This window comes from Callithrix jacchus, chromosome 15, assembly GCF_049354715.1.
Source record: "Callithrix jacchus isolate 240 chromosome 15, calJac240_pri, whole genome shotgun sequence".
Lineage (NCBI taxonomy): Eukaryota > Metazoa > Chordata > Mammalia > Primates > Cebidae > Callithrix > Callithrix jacchus.
Genome location: NC_133516.1, coordinates 40641436 through 40663096, shown reverse-complemented (window position 1 = coordinate 40663096; position 21661 = coordinate 40641436). Strand labels below are relative to the sequence as shown.

The window sequence follows — 21661 nt, the reverse complement described above, 5'->3', positions numbered from 1 at the left end:
AGCATCACACATTGCGTCTGTTAGAGGGACTAAGGGAGAGACAGTGTGGGTTGGGGAGGGATAACGGGGAGAAATTTCAGATATATGTGACGGGATGGAGGCAGCAAACCACATTGCCACATATGTACCTATGCAACAATCCTGCATGTTTTGCTCATGTACCCCAGAACCTAAACTGCAATAAAATATATATATTTTTAAAAGTCTTAGAGAAAAAAAAAGGTAAATCTTCATGACCTTGCATTGTCAATATGACACCAAAAGCACCGCAACAAAGTTTTCAAAAATAGATAAATTAAACTTCATCAAAATTTAAAACTATTATATATCAAAGAACACTATCAAGAAAGTGAAGAGACAACCTACCGCGTGTTATTTGCAAATTATATATCTGATAAGATATGTATTCTGGTGTATATATGAATATATAGAGAGAAAACATTCTAGTATATTCTAGTATCCAGAATATACAGTCAGCCCACCCTCCATATCTGCAGGTTTCACATCCACAGATTGAACCTAGTGTAGACCAGAAATATTCAGGAAAAAAAAAATAAAAATAATATAACAATAAAAATAATACAAATAAAAAATAGCATGTACAACTATTTGCATAGCATTTTCATTGTATTAAGTATTGTAGGTAATATAGAGATGATTTATACTGGAAGATGTGCATAGGTTATAAGTAAATACTATGCTATTTTATATAATGGATTTGAGCATCTGTGAATTTTGCTATCCATGTAGAGTCCTTGGAACCAATCCTCCATGGATACCAAGGGATAGTTGTATAAAGAACTCTTAAAATTCAACAACAAAAAGACAAACAGCCCTATTTAAAAATAATCAAAGGACTTGATAGACATTTCTTCAAAGAAGTTATGCAATTGGTAGACAAACACATGAAAAAATGCTCAGTATCATTAGTCATTAGGGAAATGCAAGTTAAAAACACAATGAGGTACCACTTAATACCCACTAAAATGCCTGTAATTTTTTAACAGAAATAACAAATGTTGGCAAGGATGTATAGAAATTGGAACCCCTGTACATTACTGGTAGAAACACAAAATTACTCACCCACTGTGGGAAACAGTGTGGCAGTTCCTCAGAAAGTGAAATGTAGAATAATCATATAACCCTACATTTCCATCCCCAGGTATATACCCAAAAGAATGGAAAACAGGTATTCAAACAAGTACATGTATGTACATGATCATAGCAGCACAATTCACAGTAGCCAAAATGTGAAAACAACCCAAGTGTTCATCAACAGATGAATGGATGAACAAAATGAGGTTGTATATATTACAGTGGAATAGCATGCAGCCATTTGTATGTATTGCAATAAAATGGCATTCAGCCATAAATAGGAATGAAGTACTGATACATGGTACAATGTGGATGAACCTCCAAAACATTATGCTCAGGGAAAGAAGCCAGATAAAAAAGGTCACATCATGTATGATTCCACTTTTATGAAATATCCAGAATAGGCAAATCCACAGAGACAGAACACAGATTTTTGGTTGCCAGGGACTGGGACCTTGAGGGATTGAAAAGAAGCTACTTAATGGGTAAGGGGTTTTATTTTGGACCAATAGAAATGTCTGAAAGTAAATAGAGGTGGTAGTTGCACAGCATTGTGAATGTACTAAGTGCCATTGACTAGTTCACTTAGAAATGTGTTATTGTGAATTTCTCTTCAATAAAGCATTAAAGAAAAAGCTTTAAAGGCACGATTCATTCAGGATAGCCAAGTTTTAGGTGTAGCCCAGGTTTATTTACCTCTTCAAACATCAAAACTCCCAAGAGTGAACCAGGAAGAAATTGAGTCCCTGGACAGACCAATAATGAGTTCTGAAATTGAAGCAGTGAAATGGTTTGGTTGTGTCCCCACCTAAATCTCATTTTGAATTCCCACATGTGGGAGGGACCTGGTAGGAGGTAATTGAATCCTGGGGCAGGTCATTCCTGTGCTGTTCTTGTGATAGCAAATAAGTCTCACAAGATCTGATGGTTTTAAAAAGGGGAGTTTCCCTGCACAAACTCTTTTTGCCTGCTGCCATCCATGTAAGATGTGACGTGCTCCTCCTTGCCTTCTACCATGATTATGAGGCCTCCTCAGCCACATGGAACTGTGAGTCCCCATTAAGGCTCTTTCTTTTTTAAATTGCCCAGTCTCAGGTATGTCTTTATCAGTAGCATGAAAACAGACTAATACAGTGAATTGGTACCAGTAGAGTTGGGGCACTGCTGAAAAGATACCTGAAAATGTGGAAGTAACTTTGGAACTGGGTAATAGGAGTGCCCAGAAGAAAACAGGAAAATGTGGGAAAGTTTAGAACTTCCTAAAGATTTGTTGAATGGCTTTAACTAAAATGCTGATAGCCATATGGACAATAAAGTCCAGGCTGAGGTGGTCTCAGATGGAAATGAGGAACTTGTTGGGAACTGAAGCAAAGGTGACTCTTGTTATGTTTTAGCAAAGAGACTGACAGCATTTTGCCCATGCCCTAGATATGTGTAGAACTTTGTACTTGAGAGAGATGATTTAGGGTATCTGGCGGAATAAATTTCTAAGTAGCTAAGCATTGAAGTTGTGACTTGGGTCCTGTTAAAGGCAGTTGTATGAGGGAAACAGAACACAAAAGTTATTAAAATTTGCAGCCTGACAATGCAATAGAAAAGAAAATCCCATTTTCTGAGGAGAAATTCAAGCCAGCTGGCTGCAGAAATTTGCATAAGTAACAAGGAGTTGAATGTTAATCTCTGAGACAATGGGAAAAATGTCTCTAGGGCATGTCAGAGATCCTCCTGGCAGCCCCTCCCATCCAGGCCCTGAGACTTAGGAGGAAAAAGTGATTTTGTGGGCCGGGACCAGGGTTGCCATGTTGTGTGCAGTACAGGGACTTGGTGCCCTGCATTCCAGCTGCTCCAGCTGTGGCTGAAAGAGACCAACATAGAGCTTGGGCCGTGGCTTCAGAGGGTGCAAGCCCCAAGCCTTGGCAGCTTCCACGTGATGTTGAGACTGTGAGTGCACATAAATCAGAATTGAGGTTTGGAAAACTGCTTAGATTTCAGAGGATGTATGGAAACACCTAGATGTCCAGGCAAAAGTTTGCTGCAGGAGTGGGGTCCTCATGAGAATGTCTGCTAGGTCAGTGCAGAAGGGAAATGTAGGGTTAGAGCCCCCACATAGAGTCCCTACTGGGGCACCACCTAGTGGAACTGTGAGAAAAGGGCCACCATGCTCCTGAACCCAGAGTGGTAGATCCACTGACAGCTTACACTGTATGCCTGGTAAATCCAGACACTCAAGGCCATCCCATGAAAGCAGCTAGAATAGGGGCTATACCCTGCAAAGCCACAGGGCAGAGCTACCCAAGGCCGTGGGAGCCCACCTTTTGCATCAGCGTGTCCTGGTTGTGAGACATAAAGGAAGTCATTTTGGAGCTTTGAGATTTGACTGCCCTGCTGGATTTTGGACTTTCATGGGACCTGTAGCTTCTTTGTTTTGGCCAATTTCTCTCATTTGGAATGACTGTTATTGCCAAGTACCTGTATCCCTGTTGTATCTAGGAAGTAACTAACTTGCTTTTGATTTTACAGGCTTACAGGCAGAAGGGACTTGCCTTGTCTCAGAAGAGACTTTGGACTGTGGACTTTTTTGAGTTAATGCTGAAATGAGTTAAGACTTGGGGGACTGTTGGGAAGATATAATTGGTTTTGAAATGTGAGGACATGAGATTTGGGAGGGGGCAAGGGGGGAAAATAATATGGTTTGGCTGTGTCCTCACCCAAATTTCATCTTGAATTCCCACGTGTTGTGGGAAGGACTCAGCAGGAGGTAATTGAATCATGGGGGCAGGTATTTCCCATGCTGTTCTCATGATAGTAAATAAGTCTCATGAGATCTGATGGTTTTAAAAAAGGGAGTTTCCCTGCACAGGCTTTTTTTGCCTCCTGCCATCCATGTAAGACATGACTGCCATCCATGTAAGACATGACTTGCTCCTTTGCTTTCCACCATGATTGTGAGGCCTCTCCAGCCACGTGGAACTGTGAGTTAAACCTCTTTGTTTGTGAACTGCCCAGTCTCAGGTACATCTTTATCAGTGGTATGAAAACAGATTAATACAGGCACTAATGAACAGCCTACCAACCAAAAAAAAAAAAAAAAAATAACCCTAGGACCAGATGGATTTTTACCTCTGGCTAGATTCTGCCAGAGGTAGAAAAAAGAGCTGGTACCATTTCTACTGAAACTATTCCAAACAAGTGAAAAGGAGGGACTTCTCTCTAACTTGTTCTATGAAGCCATCATCCTGATACCAAAACCTGGCAGATATACAACAGAAAAAGAAAACTTCACACCAATATCCTTGATGAACATTGATGCAAAAATCTTCACAAAAATATTGGCAAACCAAATCCAGCAGCTTATCAGAAAGCTTGTCCACCACAATCAAGTTGGCTATATCCCCAGTATGCAAGGTTAGTTCAACATATACAGATCAATAAATGTCATTCATCACATACCCAGAACCAAAGACAAAAACCACATGATTATCTTAATAGATGCACAAAGGGCCTTTGATAAAATTCAACATTCCTTCATGTTAAAAAACTCTCAACAAACTAGGTGTTGAAAGAACATACTTCAAAATAATAAGAACTGTATATGGTAAACCTCATAGCCAATATCATACTGAATGAGCAAAAGCTGAAAGGATTTCCCTTGAAAACCAGCACAAGACCAGAATGCCCTCTCTCATCACTCCTATGCCGCATAGTATTGGAAGTTCTGGCCAGAGCAATCAGGCAAGAGTAAAAAATAAAGGGTATTCAAATAAGAAGATAGTAAGTCAAATTATCTTTTTGCAGATGACAGATCCTATATTCCTGTATGTAGAAAACCCCATCACCTCATCCCAAAGCTTCGTAAGCTGATAAGCAACTTCTGCAAAGTCTAAGGATATAAAATCAACATGCAAACATTGCTAGCATTCCTATACACCAGCAGCAGGCAAGCAGAGAGTGAAATCATGAATGAACTCCCATTCACAATTGCCACAAAAAAATAAGATACCTAGGAATACAGCTAATAAGGGAATTGAAGGACCTCTTCAAGGAGGACTACAATCCACTCTCAAAGAAATCAGAGAGGACACAAATGAAAAAACATTCCATGGTCATAGAAGAATCAATATCCTGAAAATGGCCATATTGCCCAAAGTAATTTAAGGATTTAATGCTATTTCCATTAAACTACCATTGACTTTCTTCACAGAATTAGAGAGAAACTACTTTAAAATTCATATGGAACCAAAAAAAGAGCCTGTATAGCCAAGACAATCCTAAGCAAAAAGAACAAAGCTGGAGGCATCACACTCCCCAACTTCAATCTACAACGCTACAGTAACCAAAACAGCATGGTACTGGTACAAAAACAGGCACATAGACCAATGGAAAAGAATAGAGAGCCTAGAAATAAAGCCACACATCTACAGCCATCTGATTTTCAATAAAGCTGACAAAATCAATGCATGGGGAAAGACTCAATATTCGATAAATGGTACTAGGATAACCAGTTAGCCATATGCAGCAGATTGAAGCTGGACCCCTTCCTTACACCATATACAAAAATCAACTCAAGATGGATTAAAGACTTAAATGTAAAATCCAAAACTATTAAAATTCTAGAAGAAAATCTGGGCATTCAGGACATAGACACAGTCAAAGATTTGTCCACTCAGGACACAGGCATGACCAAAGATTTCATGATGAAAACACCAAAAGGAATTGCAGTGAAAGCAAAAATTGACAAACGGGCTCTATTAAACTAAAGAGCTTCTGCACAGCAAAAGAAACCATCATCAGAGTAAACAGACAACATAGAGAATAGGAGAATATTTTTGCAATCTGTCCATCTGACAAAGGTTTAATATCCAGAGTCTACAAGGAACTTAAGAAATTTACAAGAAAAAAACCAACCTCATTAAAAAGTGGGCAAAGGACATGAACAGACACTCCTCAGAAGCCATACATGCAGCCAGCAAACATGGAAACTCAGTATCACTGATTATTAGAGAAATAGAAATCAAAAACACAATGAGATACCATCTCATGCCAGTCAGAATGGCTATTACTGAAAAGCCAAAAACAAATAGATGCTGGTGAGGTTGTGGAGAAAAAGGAATAATTTTACACTGTTGGTAGAGTATAAATTGGTTCATGGTTCATCGGTCATGGAGGACAGTGTGGCAGTTCCTCAAAGAGCGATAGGTAGAAATATCATGACCCAGCAATCCCATTACTTGGTATATACCCAAAGGACTATAAATAATTCTACTATAAGGATACATGCATGCATATGTTCACTGCAGCACTCTTCACAATAGCAGAGACATGGAATCAACCTAAATGCCCATCAATGATAGACTGGATAAAGAATATATGGTACATAGACACCATGGAATACTATACAGCCCCAGAAAGGAACAAGATCATGTCCTTTGCAGTGACATCGAGCTGGAAGCCATTATCATCAGCAAACTAATGGAAGAACAGAAAACTAAACACTGCATGTGTTCACAAGTTGTAGCTGAATGATGAGAACCCATGGACACATGGAGCGAGAACACACACTAGGGCCTGTCAGGGATTGGGGAAAGAAGAGCATCAGGAAGAATAGCTAATGGGTGCTGGGCTTAATACCCAGGTGATGGGATGATCTGTGCAGTGAACCACCAGGGCACACATTTACCTCTATAATAAACCTGCACACCCTGCACATGCACCCCTGAACTTAAAAGGTGAAAAAAAATTATTTGATTTTGTTTTGTATTCTCTGCTAGGTGTAAGCTTCAAGAAGGCAAAGACAGGGTCACTCTGGCTCACCACTAGATTCCCAGCCATTAAATATATGCCAGGCATATAGTAGAGCCTCAATAAATATTTTTTGAATGACAGAATGGGTAAATAAGTGAAAGCAGATCATGCTTTCTGAAAACTCCCAAAGAAGCACTATTTAATTTTTATATAGGGTCTATGCTGTTTTCTTGCTTAACCTTTATTTTAAAACTAAGCTGTATATGCTAAAAATAAAATGACTTTGTAATTGGACGTAGAAAAGATGGTAGTTAGTGGTGAGCCGGGGGAGATGAGTGAATTTCCATTTAGTGCTACAGAACATCCAGCTGCCAGGTAATAGATGGTCCTAAAGCGCTTTGATAGTTTGATTTCATAAAAATGAGACTAAAGTCCCTTTCCAAGTATTCCACCATGAAGTCTCAGAGAAAGCTTTTGTACTAGTAGTTCTAGATGGGTTTAATGGTTAGTCTTTATTTTAAAATAATCAATTTTTAAAAAATTTCTCCTTTTATTGCCAATTTTATACTAGTCACTGTTTCCCTTAAAGAATAATCCAATGAGAGGGAAAGTATGTGCAAAGGGAAAGTAGATATAGAGAAAGAAAAGATGATGGATGATGCAGATTGGATTTGAGACTTTTAATGTGAAGTCTGATCTGCATGTTCCTTTAAGATTCAGATTGCAGTTTTGTGATAGTCCCTGCCTTGTTCTATCTTCCATAAAAGCTTAGGAATTTATGATTACTAGTGATTTGATGTCTTTCTCTTGTTAGTTGGAAACTGTTTTGTGTTCATACATTTCAAATTTTGTATGCCATTGTATCCTTGTATCTGTCACACAAGCGTGGTAAGCTGAAGTTTCCATGATTCTTGTCATGGAAGGGTTGAGAAGACATAACTTTATTTCAGGTTTTCACTGGCCTCCAGAATTCTCTTCATCTTCTAATTTTAAAATCTTCATTTATTAATATTGGCATTGATGTGGAAATTACCTTTTTCTATTTCAAAGGAATTTTGAAGTATATGTCAAATATATCTGAAGTTAGGTTACTTTAGTTATGTTATTTGAAATGTTTACTATTTTGAGAGTTCATTTGCTCAGTTACTTTATATAGATCTTCTAAATATTGATGGCAAAGTATGGATGGACAAAGATTATCTGAAAACTAATATTTGTAAATCTAGCACATTTTTAATGTCTAGAGCATTAGGATATTTAGAAATCATTACACTGCTGATGAGTATTTAAGTTTTTAGTTAGATGACTGATTTTCCTTTTTCAGATTAGGACATTAGGATCTAATTAGAAAAATGCCATGGCTAGGATGCATAGAAACCTCTTCTATTTGCTTTTATAAACTGTGAGAATTATACATAAGGAAGTTTTTTGAGGGATGATTCATTGAATTTTCATGACTACATACATTCACATATACACACACAAAATTTTTCCACTGCATTCTACAAACAGAAACTTTAATGAAAATCAAACATATATAGAAATTATTGTGAATAAAATTAAAAACTGCTTAAGCTAGTGACATAAAGTTATTTTTCATTTGGTATATTTCCTTTCACACTTTGCCATTCACAATTTTTTTTCTTTCTTTTTCTTTTTTAAGACAGGGTCTCTCTCTGTCTCCCAGGCTGGAATGCAGTGGTGCAATCACAGCTCACTGCAGCCTCCACCTCTCAGGCTCAAGTGATTCTCGCATCTCAGCCTCCTGAGTGGCTGGTTATTTATTTATTTAAGAGAGATGGGGTATGGCTATGTTACCCAGGCTGGTCTTGAACTTGGGCATGAAATCCTCCCACCTCAGCCTTTCAAAGTGCTGGGATTACAGGCTTGAGCCACCACACCCAACCCATTCATGTATTTTATAAATCTATTTTCTATGGTTGAGATAGAGTTTTTGTATATATTTTTTTCATTTAACTTCTTATCTCAAGCCTTTCCCATTTCATGAAGACATATTCATAAATTCAGTTTATTGTGGCTCTTCACTGTCTCATCCCATGAAACACTGTAATGTGCTGAACACTCCTCAAGTACTAGAAATTTATTTTTCAGAAATTATAAACATTTATTTGCATAGATCCTTGAGTTTCTAATTTTTTTAATTTTAGAATAGATTCATAAAATGAAATTATTGAGTAAAATGGTATGAACATTTTAAGGCTTTGGTACACATAGTAAATTCTTTCTAGAATATTAATACTAATTTATATTCCCACTTGCTACAAATGACAAGGCTTAATGTATTTACTATAAAAGAGGTCATATAAATAAATAGAAAAAGAAGTACTAATAGTAAAATGGCTTACAAACCTGAACAGAACATTTACTAAAAAGGAAATTACGGAGAGACATCTGCACTCATATGTTTATTGCAGCACTATTCATAATAGCTGAGATACAGAATCAACATAGGTATCCAACAACAGATGAATGAATAAAGACAAGGTGGTATACATACACCATGGAATACTATTCAGCCATAAAAAAGAATGAATTTCTGTCATTTGCAACAACATGGATAGAACTGGACATTATGTTAAGAGAAATAAGCCAGGAACAGAAAGTTAAACACCATATATTCTCACGCATGTGGAAGCTTTAAAAAGCTGATTTCTTAAAGTAAAAAGAAGAACAGAGGATTCTAGATGCTGGGAATGGTAGGGGGGAAGGGAGAGCTAGAGAAAGATTTGTTAAAGAATACAAACGTATGGCTAGATAGGAGGAAAACCACTGTAAGAGGACTATATGTAACAATAATGTTATATACTTTCAAATACATTGGAAGATATTTAATGTACCCACCAAAAAGGAATAATAAATGTTTGAGATGATGAATATGCTAATTATCCTCATCCGTTCACCATATATTCCATGTATCTAAACATCACTACAAATATGTACAATTCCAATTTGTCAATTAAAAACAATTTTTAAAAGATAAAATTTAAATATCCATGATATTTAAATATATATGAATGAAATTAAAATAAAATGCTATTGTAAGTATGATAAGCTATTATTTTGAAATTATTAGAAGGTAAGATGCTAACAGGAAGCTGGGTAAAGAGTAATAAGAAACTCTCTGAACTTTTCCAACTTTTCTAAAAGTCTAAAATTATTTCAAAATAAAAAGTTAAAAAACGAATTTACTCATATAATGGCTGTGGGTACTCCCAGAAATCTCAAATGGTGCATTCCTAACTAGTTTTCTCAAGTCACACTTCTAGTATTAAAAAGAAAATATGGAATATTTCCAATGCATGTTCTTATTTATTGTATAGTTCTCTGAACTCACTTCATATAAGCTTTATCTCATTTAATGCTGTCTATCCTAGGAAGCAAGCAGTAAAATTCTCATGCTCATTTTACAGATGAGGAAATGAGGGCTGAAAGGTTGAATATCGTGCAAAGTCATATATGCTAAAATCTTTTATTTTAATTGGTTTCATTTATATGATATGTCCATTTGGCAGAAATGGCTTACATTTTGAAAAAGAATGTTTGTCTTTATTTCCAGCCATCTATGGTGTTCCCTTTTCAACAGATGAGCCTACAGACATTATACCACGAAGCTGTCAACTAACGACAGATGTTCCGCACGTCACACAGTTGCTAAACATGACTAAACTTCGCCAGACTGAAATAAAATTTGGAGGCCATCCTCTAAGAACAGCAGAATCAGGTACACACTCAGGCACTTAATTATAAGTGTAATATGTCTGCATCTCCCCCATAACTGTGATTTCCTCCAAAAAGGACACTGTCCCTCATTCTTCTGTATCCTTAGCACTTAACAGGGTATACTTGCCACATACCAGGGCGGGGGCTACAAACTCTGATCACTAACAAGGCCAGGAAGATAACATAAATGAATAAAGTGGGCTGGTTGCCTGAGTATTTGACACATAGGATATTTTCAGCTTCAGCTGTGAGAGAAATGGTCGTGGTATTATGAGAAACATAACTTTAACAACTGTGCAAATAATACATGAAATAGCAATTAACGCTGAGCCCCTGTGAGGGAATTGTAGGGAGTAGTGGGGACTGAAGCCAACTGGAAGTGCCCTCAGTCTAGAAGGGAGAGCTACAATTCAGTTCTAGCCAGTGATGCCTTTCAAAATGGCAGGCCCAGTCTCACTAGATCTCTGATTTTTTTCAAGAGGAGCTGGATATCCGAATGTTTAAATAAATCTCCCAATTTTAAAACATTGTCTAAAATGTTTTGAAAACATTCCATGGTCCAAACAAAACATGTTAGGGCTGCCAGTATTCTACCTCTGTGATAGAAACCATAGCTTTTAACCAAATGAATGAGTAGTATTTACAAATGAAGAAAATTATTATCTAGATGCATGGTTCTCAACTACCTACATGTTAGAATCACCTCCTTACAGGCTAGAGACATTTTTAATGTTACATTTTTTTTTCTGATATCTGTCCCCTAGAGATTCTAATATAATTGGCCTAGGATAGACCACTGGATCACTTATTCCACAAAGGTCGTCTGATTCAGGTGACCCTCACAAACACTGAAGTAATTCAGAGAAAGGTTAAATGATGGTGGTAATCACAGGACATGTAGGGAGGAAGAAGATCTTGAAAGTATCCAACCTATACTATATATATCCAACTATATACTATATATATATATCCAGCCTATACTATATATATACAAATATATATTACATAAATAAATAGATGTGAGATTGTTGGAAGGGTAAAATGGGGCAGAAGACTGAGCAAAAACAAGGAGACAGCAAAATGGGTGGATAAGTTTACTGAAGGAGTAATAAGAGGAAGGGCCTTAGTAAGCAGAATGACTGTGCTGGAAGAATACGAGAGAAATGGGCTTCAGTTTTTTAAGGGAGAGGAATGATAATTTCTGTTTTAAGAAGTTGAATTTAACAGCAGGATTCAAGGTGAATTTTGAAATCAAGTGAGACCAGACATTAAGGAGCACAACTAAGATGTCTTTGCAGCAATCTAGGCTTAAAATGGTAAAGGCCCAAACTCACATTAGCTCTGAAAGTGGAAAGCAATGGCCCTGAGAGAAACTGCAGGAAAACTGGCAAGGCTCGGTGATTCTAAGAATGGTCAAAGTTTGAGGGAAGTCAAAGGAGAAACGAGAAAGGAGATAAACGTGGTATGACAGTTTCAAAAGTGAACTCATTGTCTTCTCTGTACTTGTTTTCATGTTCATTTATTCTTGGGGTATGTTCTATATGTCAATCTTCATCAGTATTATGTGTCCTAAATTGTATATTCCCAGAGAATTGGGACCCATTCAATAGCCTTTTCAGTATAAATCCTAGCAGACAACTATGTATAAATAGACCGTACATTATTTAGCCCTTTGTTATGACATTTTCAAACTTACAGAAAATCCAAGAGAATGTATGATGAACAATCCCCATGTACTCATTACCTGCTTCCACAATTACCAACTTTAGGTAGGACTTTTTGATAGCAACACAAGCACACACAGTTGAGAATTTGTATGCTTGCTATATATACTATATTTAGACAGAGAGAGACACTGTATACAATCCATGATTATTAAAGACCCTTTAGAAAATATATACATAAAAGGATTAAAAAGATCTCACTACCCAGGTAGCCATTATAAACAGTTTGGGTCACAATTCAATCTTAATGAAAGATTTACCACAGAATAAAATAAGAGTGTGTTCTGTAACAAATACTATATCTGTATCTAACATGCTGTGATAACTCTCAATAACAATGCTAAACTATAAAGCATATCAGATAATTGTTTGCAATTGTAAATGCTTTTTTTTCCTCTAGCTTAATGTTTTAAGAATTAATTATGTCTTTAAATGAAAGTGCAAGTCTATATCCAGATATTTTAAGTGTCTTTTTCAATTTAAAGTTCAATAACACTTATAGTGTGTGAAATTAAATGGAAATTTGAATAAATATTAATTGCATCATTAATTCAATGTTATAGTTAAACACAACTTTTTCATAGGGCATATTTGAACCCAAGTCATAAAAGGATATTAATATATATTTTGCAACTTCCATAAATGGACTCTCAATGCATAATAGTCAACATGAGTCATATATACAGAAATGAATAATTGTCATCTAATAGCATATTTCTTCTGCTCTGTGAATCCTAATTATATTTATATTCATTGGTAACCATAGGGTTTATGATTGCTTTTCTTAAATAAATCTCATTGCACGTGTATGCCAGCTAAGATTACACAAATATAAGTTGCACTTTGTGTTTCTCTTTCTGTAAATACTTTTCAATTGCTGATTTTGACATTTGTGAGCTTTGAAGCTTACTATCAGTGAATATAGTAATCATTCTTGTTCTTTGTGTAAGCTGTTTGAAAGGTGTAGCTAATGAATAAAGCCCGGGGACAGGCTTTTTAATCATGGAAAAGCCAAGAATTATTTCTTCATTTGAACTACTTGTTTTTGTCTTTCTAAAAAGTGGACTCCCCACAATGAGATTGGAATTACATGAGAAATTGTGTTTAATTGACATGGAGTACTCATGTAAATTGTAGTATTTTATTATAAATGCACATATTGAGAGATCCCAGTGAAACCTTTAGAGAAAGAAGTAGCTGTTTTCTGTGGGTGCTTTCTAGTGTTTTCATACAAGCTGAAAAGAAAACCTAAAAACTTGTAACTGTTTTGGAGTGCATTTTGTTGAATAGCATATAACTTGATCAAGCACATTTAATGAAACTGATAAAATAATTGTTTCCAAAAACCACACATTTACACTATTCACTTTGTAAATTCCCAGTGCAGATGAACTAATGACTGTTGCAGAAGATTGTGGAATCTGATGACCTTACTTTCATTAATGGGACCCCAGTTTAATTGAACCAGAGAATCAGATCTGGTTATTGAAGTTGAGCATTCAGCTACTAGTGACAAGATGCAGTGGTCCACTAAGCACAAATCAAAACTAGTAATTTACTTAAAAATTACAAGGCAGTCTTCCCAAGTGCCCTCCTGTCCACAGCAACCATCTTATTGGATTTTTACTCCTTTTTAAGTCAGAAGAGACTGACATCCCTAGCTCCTAGCACAATTGCAAATGGGTAAGTTAATGCATCATGCAAAACACATGAAATAATCATCTAACTATTTTTGACAGTGGTGAAATCCTTATTAAAAATTCTTCTTTTGGTTATACACTATGAAAGCAAGATTCAAATTTTTTAAGATCCACTGTGAAGTAGGATAACCTAAAAGGAAAAGGAGTTAGATTCTGACTTCAGAATAAACCAAGACACTCATTAATTTCTTCTTTTCTAAACTCTGACTTTTGATTAGCCTTGTCTTAGGATTGTTCGTTGAAGAGATCTCACAATTTTTAGTTCCAAGGTGTGATAATTCAAAATAAACTACGTCATCTCTTACGTTTGAATCATGTATCCTCTTTCCTATCTTCAATAAAAGTGAAACATAACTAATGACATTCCTTCGTTTAAAAAATATTAAGTGTAAATAATATCCATTAAATATGGATCTTATTGATCAGTATCTGTGGAATCTTATAGAAAAATGTCAAAAACCATTTATAGAGTGAGTTTTAATTTTTCTGTAAATTTTCTGCCAAATATTGAAAGAACTTTAATAATATAAAACATAATATTAAATGCATTTAGCCAGTTTGACAATTGTGTTACTTTAGCAGGATTGTCTCATACCTACCTTTACATTTCTTTTTTAGATGTTTATGACTACATTGCTTGTAATAGCAAAAACCTGGAGACAAACTGTGTACAGTAGGGAAATGACTCAATAATCACACAATAAGATATCACTGCAGTTTTATCAAGAATGATCTGCTCTGCCTGTGATGGCCTGGAAAGGTCTCAAAGCTGTGTCAGTCAGTGAAAAAAATAGAAACCACGAATGCTGTTTCAGTATGATCTCATTGATAGAAATAAAAAAAGATAGTTACCTACATATGATATATGCATAAATTTTTTTAAGGAAACACAAGAAACTTGATAATTACCTTTGAGAACAGGGACTAGTGCAGATAGGAACAGTAAGATAAGCATTTTACTTCTAGTTTTATATCCTTCTCTATTACAGAATTTTAACTTTCTAATTATATTCATGATGTATGTCAATGATTGTTTTATGTCAGAGTAATTATGGGACATTTCTAGTTTCTTCTTTATACTTTTCCGTATTTTGAAAAATTCTAAGACTTGTAAAATTAAAATACATTTCTCTGTTTAATATCAATATTTTAATTAATACATTTAATAAGGAGGAAATCCAGAATTATTAGCAAAGTCTATATATAGTTAAATTTTAAACAACTTTTTAATTTATGGTTTAATAGGTAAATATATAATATATGGTTATCTATGCTACCTCGATATGAATTTTGAGATATTTTAGTTGAACTATGACTTTTCAGATACTTTTTCACTACTGGTGAACTCGGGGCTATAATAATCAATGCCCTCCATCAGCCCCCAAGACACTCTTTCTGTCAGGTCACCCAGTTTTTCCTTTCAGCACAGCATTTATCGCTACCTGATGTTTTCCTGTTCACTTGATTGCTTCCTTATTGCTGTCTCCCCCTCTAGAAAAGTGCAGGATCCTATTTATTGTTGTGTTCCTAGCACCTAGCTCAATGCTTAGTACTTTCCAGGAGCTCAGTAAATATTTGTTGGTTGAGTAATTAAATGAATGAATGAAATACTAGCCAAATGATTTGAGCAGATAAGGGTATTTAGTAATAAATCATCATCATTATAATCAGAGCCACCATTTAGTAGTTTTTATTGTGTTCTAAGCACTGAACCCTTTACATAGTTCATACATTTAATCCTCTCTCACACCCTTTTATGTAGATGCCATCATAATCACCCTTTTATGATTGATACATAATAATTGTACATATTTGTGGGGTACAACATGATATTTCAATGCATGTATAAACTGTGTAATAATCAAATCAGAGAAGTTAACATATCCATCACCTTGAACATTTATTATTTCTTGGTAATGAGAATTCAAAACCTTTCTTCTAGCTGTTTTGAAATATGCAATACATTATTGTTAACTCTACTCAATAATCACCATTCTATAGATGAGGAAACTGAGGCTTGCAAAGATCAAGTAGTGAGCAGTGGGCCTGGTATTTGACCAAGCAGGCTGCTTTCAGAGGTGCATTCTTAACTGCTCACTCCCTTTAAGCAGTTTCTTATTACCATAATAGTTTTAAGCATCATTTTCCTAGAAAGCCTTCTTCTCTTCTTCTCTTGCCGTATTTCCAAGCCCAAATGATGGAAATTATCTACCATGGCTCGTAAACAAGCTGTGCTGGTTATCCAAAATTGAAAGTTTTCTTGAAATTATAAACTTGTTTCCCTAAAAAAAAGTTTATTTGCTCATTAGGAGTAAAGAAAAAAAGTAGGCCAATTCTGACTTTTTAATAAATTAAGAGTTTATGAAGAAAAGCAATATCCTGTGCTTTATTACTTTTTATCTTGTCTGAATATCCTAACTTTACACACAAGTGGTATTTATACATTGTCTAAGGCCCTACTCCAGTTCAGAGGAGAAAAAGATCTAATTTTAGTTTTTAATATTATTTTATTGCCTTTCAAAAAGTGTCTTAAACTTTATATTAATGAGGTAAGGCTAAGGTCTGGTTTTAATTATTTGCAAAAGTTGAAGACATTTTAATTGCCCGGGGCCCTTCCTGCTTTAGTCATTTGTCTTTTTGCTTTTCTTTTCACTGGGCTTTCTAGGTTTACAGACTGACAGTCCTCCAACAGGTCTAGAAAAGCTTTCAATTAAAATACTTTGCATTGGGCATGCAATCTCAAATTAGCCACAGTTGCCCTACATTCTGCATGTGCCTGCTTGCCATCTGTGTGTTACCTGCCTGGCACTGAAGCCACTTCAGTTTGCCCTGCTCCCTTTTTCCTGCCCTCCCTGGTCCCCACAGCCCTATTTTTCCCCTCTGAAAATGGATATTATTGTATTATGTTCTGTGTTGGATTCCTCATAAACCCCATTAGTCCTCATCACATGCACTGAATTATCATATTCATGCAGTTTTGATACTTATTCTATATAATCATTATAAACCCAGTTTTTCAGGTAGCAAAACAAAAATTTTAAGTTAGATAGCTTTACAAAATTGCACAGAAAATAAGTGGGTATGGGAAGAATCTGCTTCAATGACCTCCTGATCCACAGAGGGCATCATCATATGTGGTTCACACACACACACACACACACACAGTAAGAGGCATTTGGGCACTTGGCTTCTAAGCCCCCTGCTCTGAGTATGGATAGATCTCTAAACATTGTGAGCCTCAGTTTCTTCTTCTGTGGACATGGAATTATACTACTGCACAGGTGATTGGAAATTGCAGAGAAACAGAGCATGTATCCTGGTATTCATCACCCTTTAAGTATGAAGTTGAAAGTTATTACTCTGACCTGAAAGACCAGATACCAAGGTCCTGTGAAACACACTTAGAACCTTTCAAACTGTTCCTTCATAGTTCTTATCACAGATATAATCATGTAGTTATTTATAAATTACATGCTTTAACATCCATCTTCCCCATTAGACTCTGAGCTCTTTGAAGGAGGTGACTGTGTCCACCTTACGCCCTGTCTTACACAGTATTAGAGCAATACCTCCCTGACCAAGTGCCTAGTCACTACTAAAAGTGTGGATGAAGAAACACACAAATGACTGTGAACAGACTTTGTAAACTGTTGAACACTTTTCATGATGAAAGGTATTAATAGCATATTTACTAGGTATTAGTAACATATTACTGTCTACTGGGCACAGCATTTAACATGTTACATGCATTTTTTCATGTACTGTAACAAAAAATGCCATGACTTCAGTACTCTTAGTATCCCAATCTTCCGGATGAAGAGATGAAGTTTAGAAAGGTTAAGTACCTTGTCTAAAATAATACTGCTGTACAAAATCAGTCTTTTTAGTATTTGATACATTCTTAATAATAATGCACATTTACTACAATGAAAAGTAATCCAATTCAAGTCTGGACTTTTGGTACCAGCTTTAATTCTGATTTGATTGTTGATAATAAACGTAAGTCTTGAGCATGACCCCTCAGTGATTAGAGTTAAAAATTCGGCAGGTTTTTCTGGTTAAGCTTTGAAAACCATGCAAACTTAAATGACGATAATAATTAGAACACTGTATCTTGAGACAAAAATGAATATTTATTTTTCTAAAAGACAATTAGAGAGTAGACCCTCAGGTTTTACAATCTAACTACAAAGGCATGTACCCCTCAGTAAAATAGCAAAATAATTAATGGTAACATCTCTGACCTACACCAAGTTCATTTTCTGCAAACTCAAGAAAATGAAATGCCTAGAGCATGACTTTAATCTAATCTTGATTTTTAACCTTATATTATGCATATTGATATCAGCTCTTAAAAGTGCTCCTCTTAGAATTCAAAAGCATGCGTTTCTGCTTGTAGTTTTCTTTTATTAAGATTTTTCTCATTATGGAAACTTCGTCTCTTCTACTTTTTATTTTAGAAACCAAAGTTCTAAGTTACTTTTCTTAGTAGATGTTAATTAGGACCCGATTATGGTAGCTGCATAGCACAGTACATATTTATAGAGATAATTGTGACAATATGATTATACACAGATTTATTAAAGTGAAGCAGGATTTAAGAATTGGTGTGTTCATTATAATAACAAGTTTAATGAGGTCTATTAATTAAAGAGACACTAAATAGTGGAATATTGGTATACTTTGCAGAAAATAAAATGTAGCAAAATGTGCAAAATTTTTAAAAATAAACATTAATTTAAATATGCTGTGGTAGATTACTCTTTAAGAAATTCCATAGTAGATAGGATTATGAAATATAGAATGTCTGTTTTCTGTGATTTAGGGGATGATAGCATATCAGGTGTGGGCGTATCTTTAATAGACTCTGGGTATCCACTACGAAGCAAGAGATTCCTTTAAGAAATTTGAAGTATTTAGGAGTTTTAATTTTGTTAATTACTATGAACTGGTTAATGTGTTCATTTTGTCAAATTTTAGTTGGAACTGAGTCAGTATGATTTCTAATGTACTCCCTCCCCACAAAAGTTCTATTTAATTTTTATTTTTCCATAATTTTGGTGAGATTTATCCATTGCCTACAGTGTGCTAAGCTGGGCTTAGCTAATGGAGGTATATACAGTGCCAAATTTATGGTCTTTCTATAAAGAACTTACATTAATTGAGGGGAAACTTACTTATAGATAAAGAATATGATAAAACATCAGGAAATTGTTCTTGTACAATATTTGAACAGAAAAATAGGCCCTTATTTAAACATTGAGTTCCCAGGATTGGAAGAGAGAAGAAAGGCCCTGTGCTGGTACAGAACTCCTTCCCAGGCCCACACCATGTCCCATGTAGCCCCTCAGTACTCTCAGCGGCCATTTTTCTCTGACAAAATTAGCATTTGAGAAATAGTCTAGAATTTGTTCTACTTAGTCACAAAAGGCACAAATATTGACTGTAATAGATTTTTCCAATTGGGCTGGAATGTGAGTGTCATTTCTTCCTATTGTCAATTTTGAGAGACTTTTATTGACTCCAATTGGATATTTATAAATGGATGGTAAAAAAAATACATTTACACACATAGCCAAGTCTATGTGGTGACTCTAGGAAATTTCATGTGCAATCTGAATAGCATCTGATTGTGGTGCTGTAGCATTGCAGCTGTTGAGAGCTTTATCATTTATGTGAATATCAGCATCTTGTTCATTGTTATCCCTTCTCTCTCATCTCTCACATCCTGGAGTTGCCTAGATCTGTCCAGTCTTCCTTTTTGATTCACACATAAAACCCCTAGGTAGATTTCTCTTAAAATGAAATTCAAACCTTAGTTAGACATATTTGAGTCATTTTATCCAACTTCCCTTCTGACTCATTTCATTTAACAATTCATTCATTTGCTCAGCAAGGAACGATTATGTGCCTATTCTGTGTCAAGCACTGGGCTCAGTGCTGGCAGTTCAGGGTGACAAAAGCAAGCCACTGAGTTTGTATCTACTGAATCACACATTAATTAGAGAATCCCATGGACACGTGTAAAAGTTCAATTCTGACAAGTTCTAAGAGGGAAAGTTTATGGAAGGGCCTATATTAGAGGAACTTACCTTAATCAGGAAGGTCTGCAAAGACTTGTCTGAGGAAGTGATATGTGAGCTGAAGCATAAAGGCCAAGAAGGAAAGGAAAAGCCTTCATGCAGGAACAGCATGCACAAACCGTCCGGCAGACAGAAAGAACTGAGAAGGCGCATCTGCCAAGAGAGCAGAAAATCAAAGGTGTAAGACACTAAGACATGTCAGAACATGAAGGGTTTTGTGGGCAATGTTAAGAGCTTTTCGTGTTACTCCTGAGAGCAGCAGGGATGTCATTCAAGAACTTTAAGTGAAGGAAAGATAATAACTCAATTAGATTTATGTTTGTATAAAACCTCTCTGTCTGCATTTTGGAGGAGGGATGGCATGGGACGCCAGAATGAACACACTAAGTCACATGAGAGGCTTTGTCATCATCCAAAAGGAGGAGGATGGCTTGCTTGGATGTCAGTGCTGGTGGAGGAGATGGAAGGAAGCAGACATGGGTTCGACATGGAGAGACTGGGGGAAGGCGTCAAGCATGACACCTGGGTTCCGACTTTTCATACCAGTTGGATTGGGATTCCATTCATTAGACCAGGTTTCCAGTTTCAAGTGCCTTTGAGACACTGAAGAGGAGCTGGTAAAGTGGCTACTGGATGTAAGGAATGGAGTTCAGAAGTGAGACCTACGCTAAGAGATATAAATTAGGAAGTCACCTGATGTCTGAATCTGCCTGACAGCATCCAGCATAGCTATCTAGCCTTCTGCTTGAGGACCTGCCTTACAGCATCCAGCATAGCTATCCAGACTTCTGCTTGAGGACCTGCCTTACAGCATCCAGCATAGCTATCCAGCCTTCTGCTTGAGGACCTGCCTTACAGCATCCAGCATAGCTATCCAGACTTCTGCTTGAGCACCTTTGAAATGGCAGAAAACTTAACCAACTCAACAACCAGACGTGTTTAGAGAAAAATGACGCTTATATTGGACTCAAAGCTTCCTGAAGTAAATTCTACCCATTACTTCTGATTCTGCCCTTTAGACAAATGGAATTTCTCTCCTACCTAATAGGACTTCAAGAATTTCAGGAAAACTGATATGATAAATAGCCTCTCACCTCATGTCTTCTGTCCAGCAAAAATTCTTTCAGTTCACTTCAGCGATCTAGCCGCTGCCCATGTCTTCAGATGTATTTATTACAAATGAAACAGATCCACACACCCATATGTACACACACTACTTCAGTCAGACCTAAATATCTGGATCTTGCTGAGTATGGTATATTGTCACAAACCTGTGTGTCTTTTCTTATGCCAATGCATGAGAATGGTTTTTAATCCCCCAATATGTAAAATTATAGCTCTACAGCAGAGGCTAATGAGACCAACTAACTCGCTGTAGGAATTTTTGCAGGGAGTAGGTCAGACAGGAAGTGGCCAGTAACTCATACATGTCCTAGCACTGGCGGGCAAATATGGACTTACTTGTGGCCATCATTGTAATATTTAAGTTGGTTCTGTCTTACAAGTGGGTCAGAGCAGAAGGCTTTCTAGTTAAGGGCCATCACTGTCACCTGCCCTGTTAGTCAGAGGATGCCAA

At 36.2% G+C, this 21661-nt stretch overlaps 1 protein-coding gene across 32 annotated transcripts in view; it reads left to right on the top strand.

Moving 5' to 3' along the window:
* Positions 1–21661, top strand: part of CFAP20DC (CFAP20 domain containing) — a 352305-nt gene that overhangs the window by 164917 nt on the left and 165727 nt on the right. For 31 of the 32 annotated variants that reach the window (XR_004734664.3, XR_013527405.1, XR_013527404.1 and 28 more), the window contains one exon: positions 10415–10579. Coding sequence is in view for 26 of the 32 variants with exons in the window: in XM_035275961.3 (XP_035131852.2) it covers positions 10415–10579 (165 nt within the window). In the remaining 6 variants the exon portion in view is untranslated. Of the gene's footprint in view, positions 1–10414; positions 10580–13731; positions 13986–21661 lie in introns of those variants that run through there. The other variant, XM_035275977.3, reaches the window with a different exon arrangement.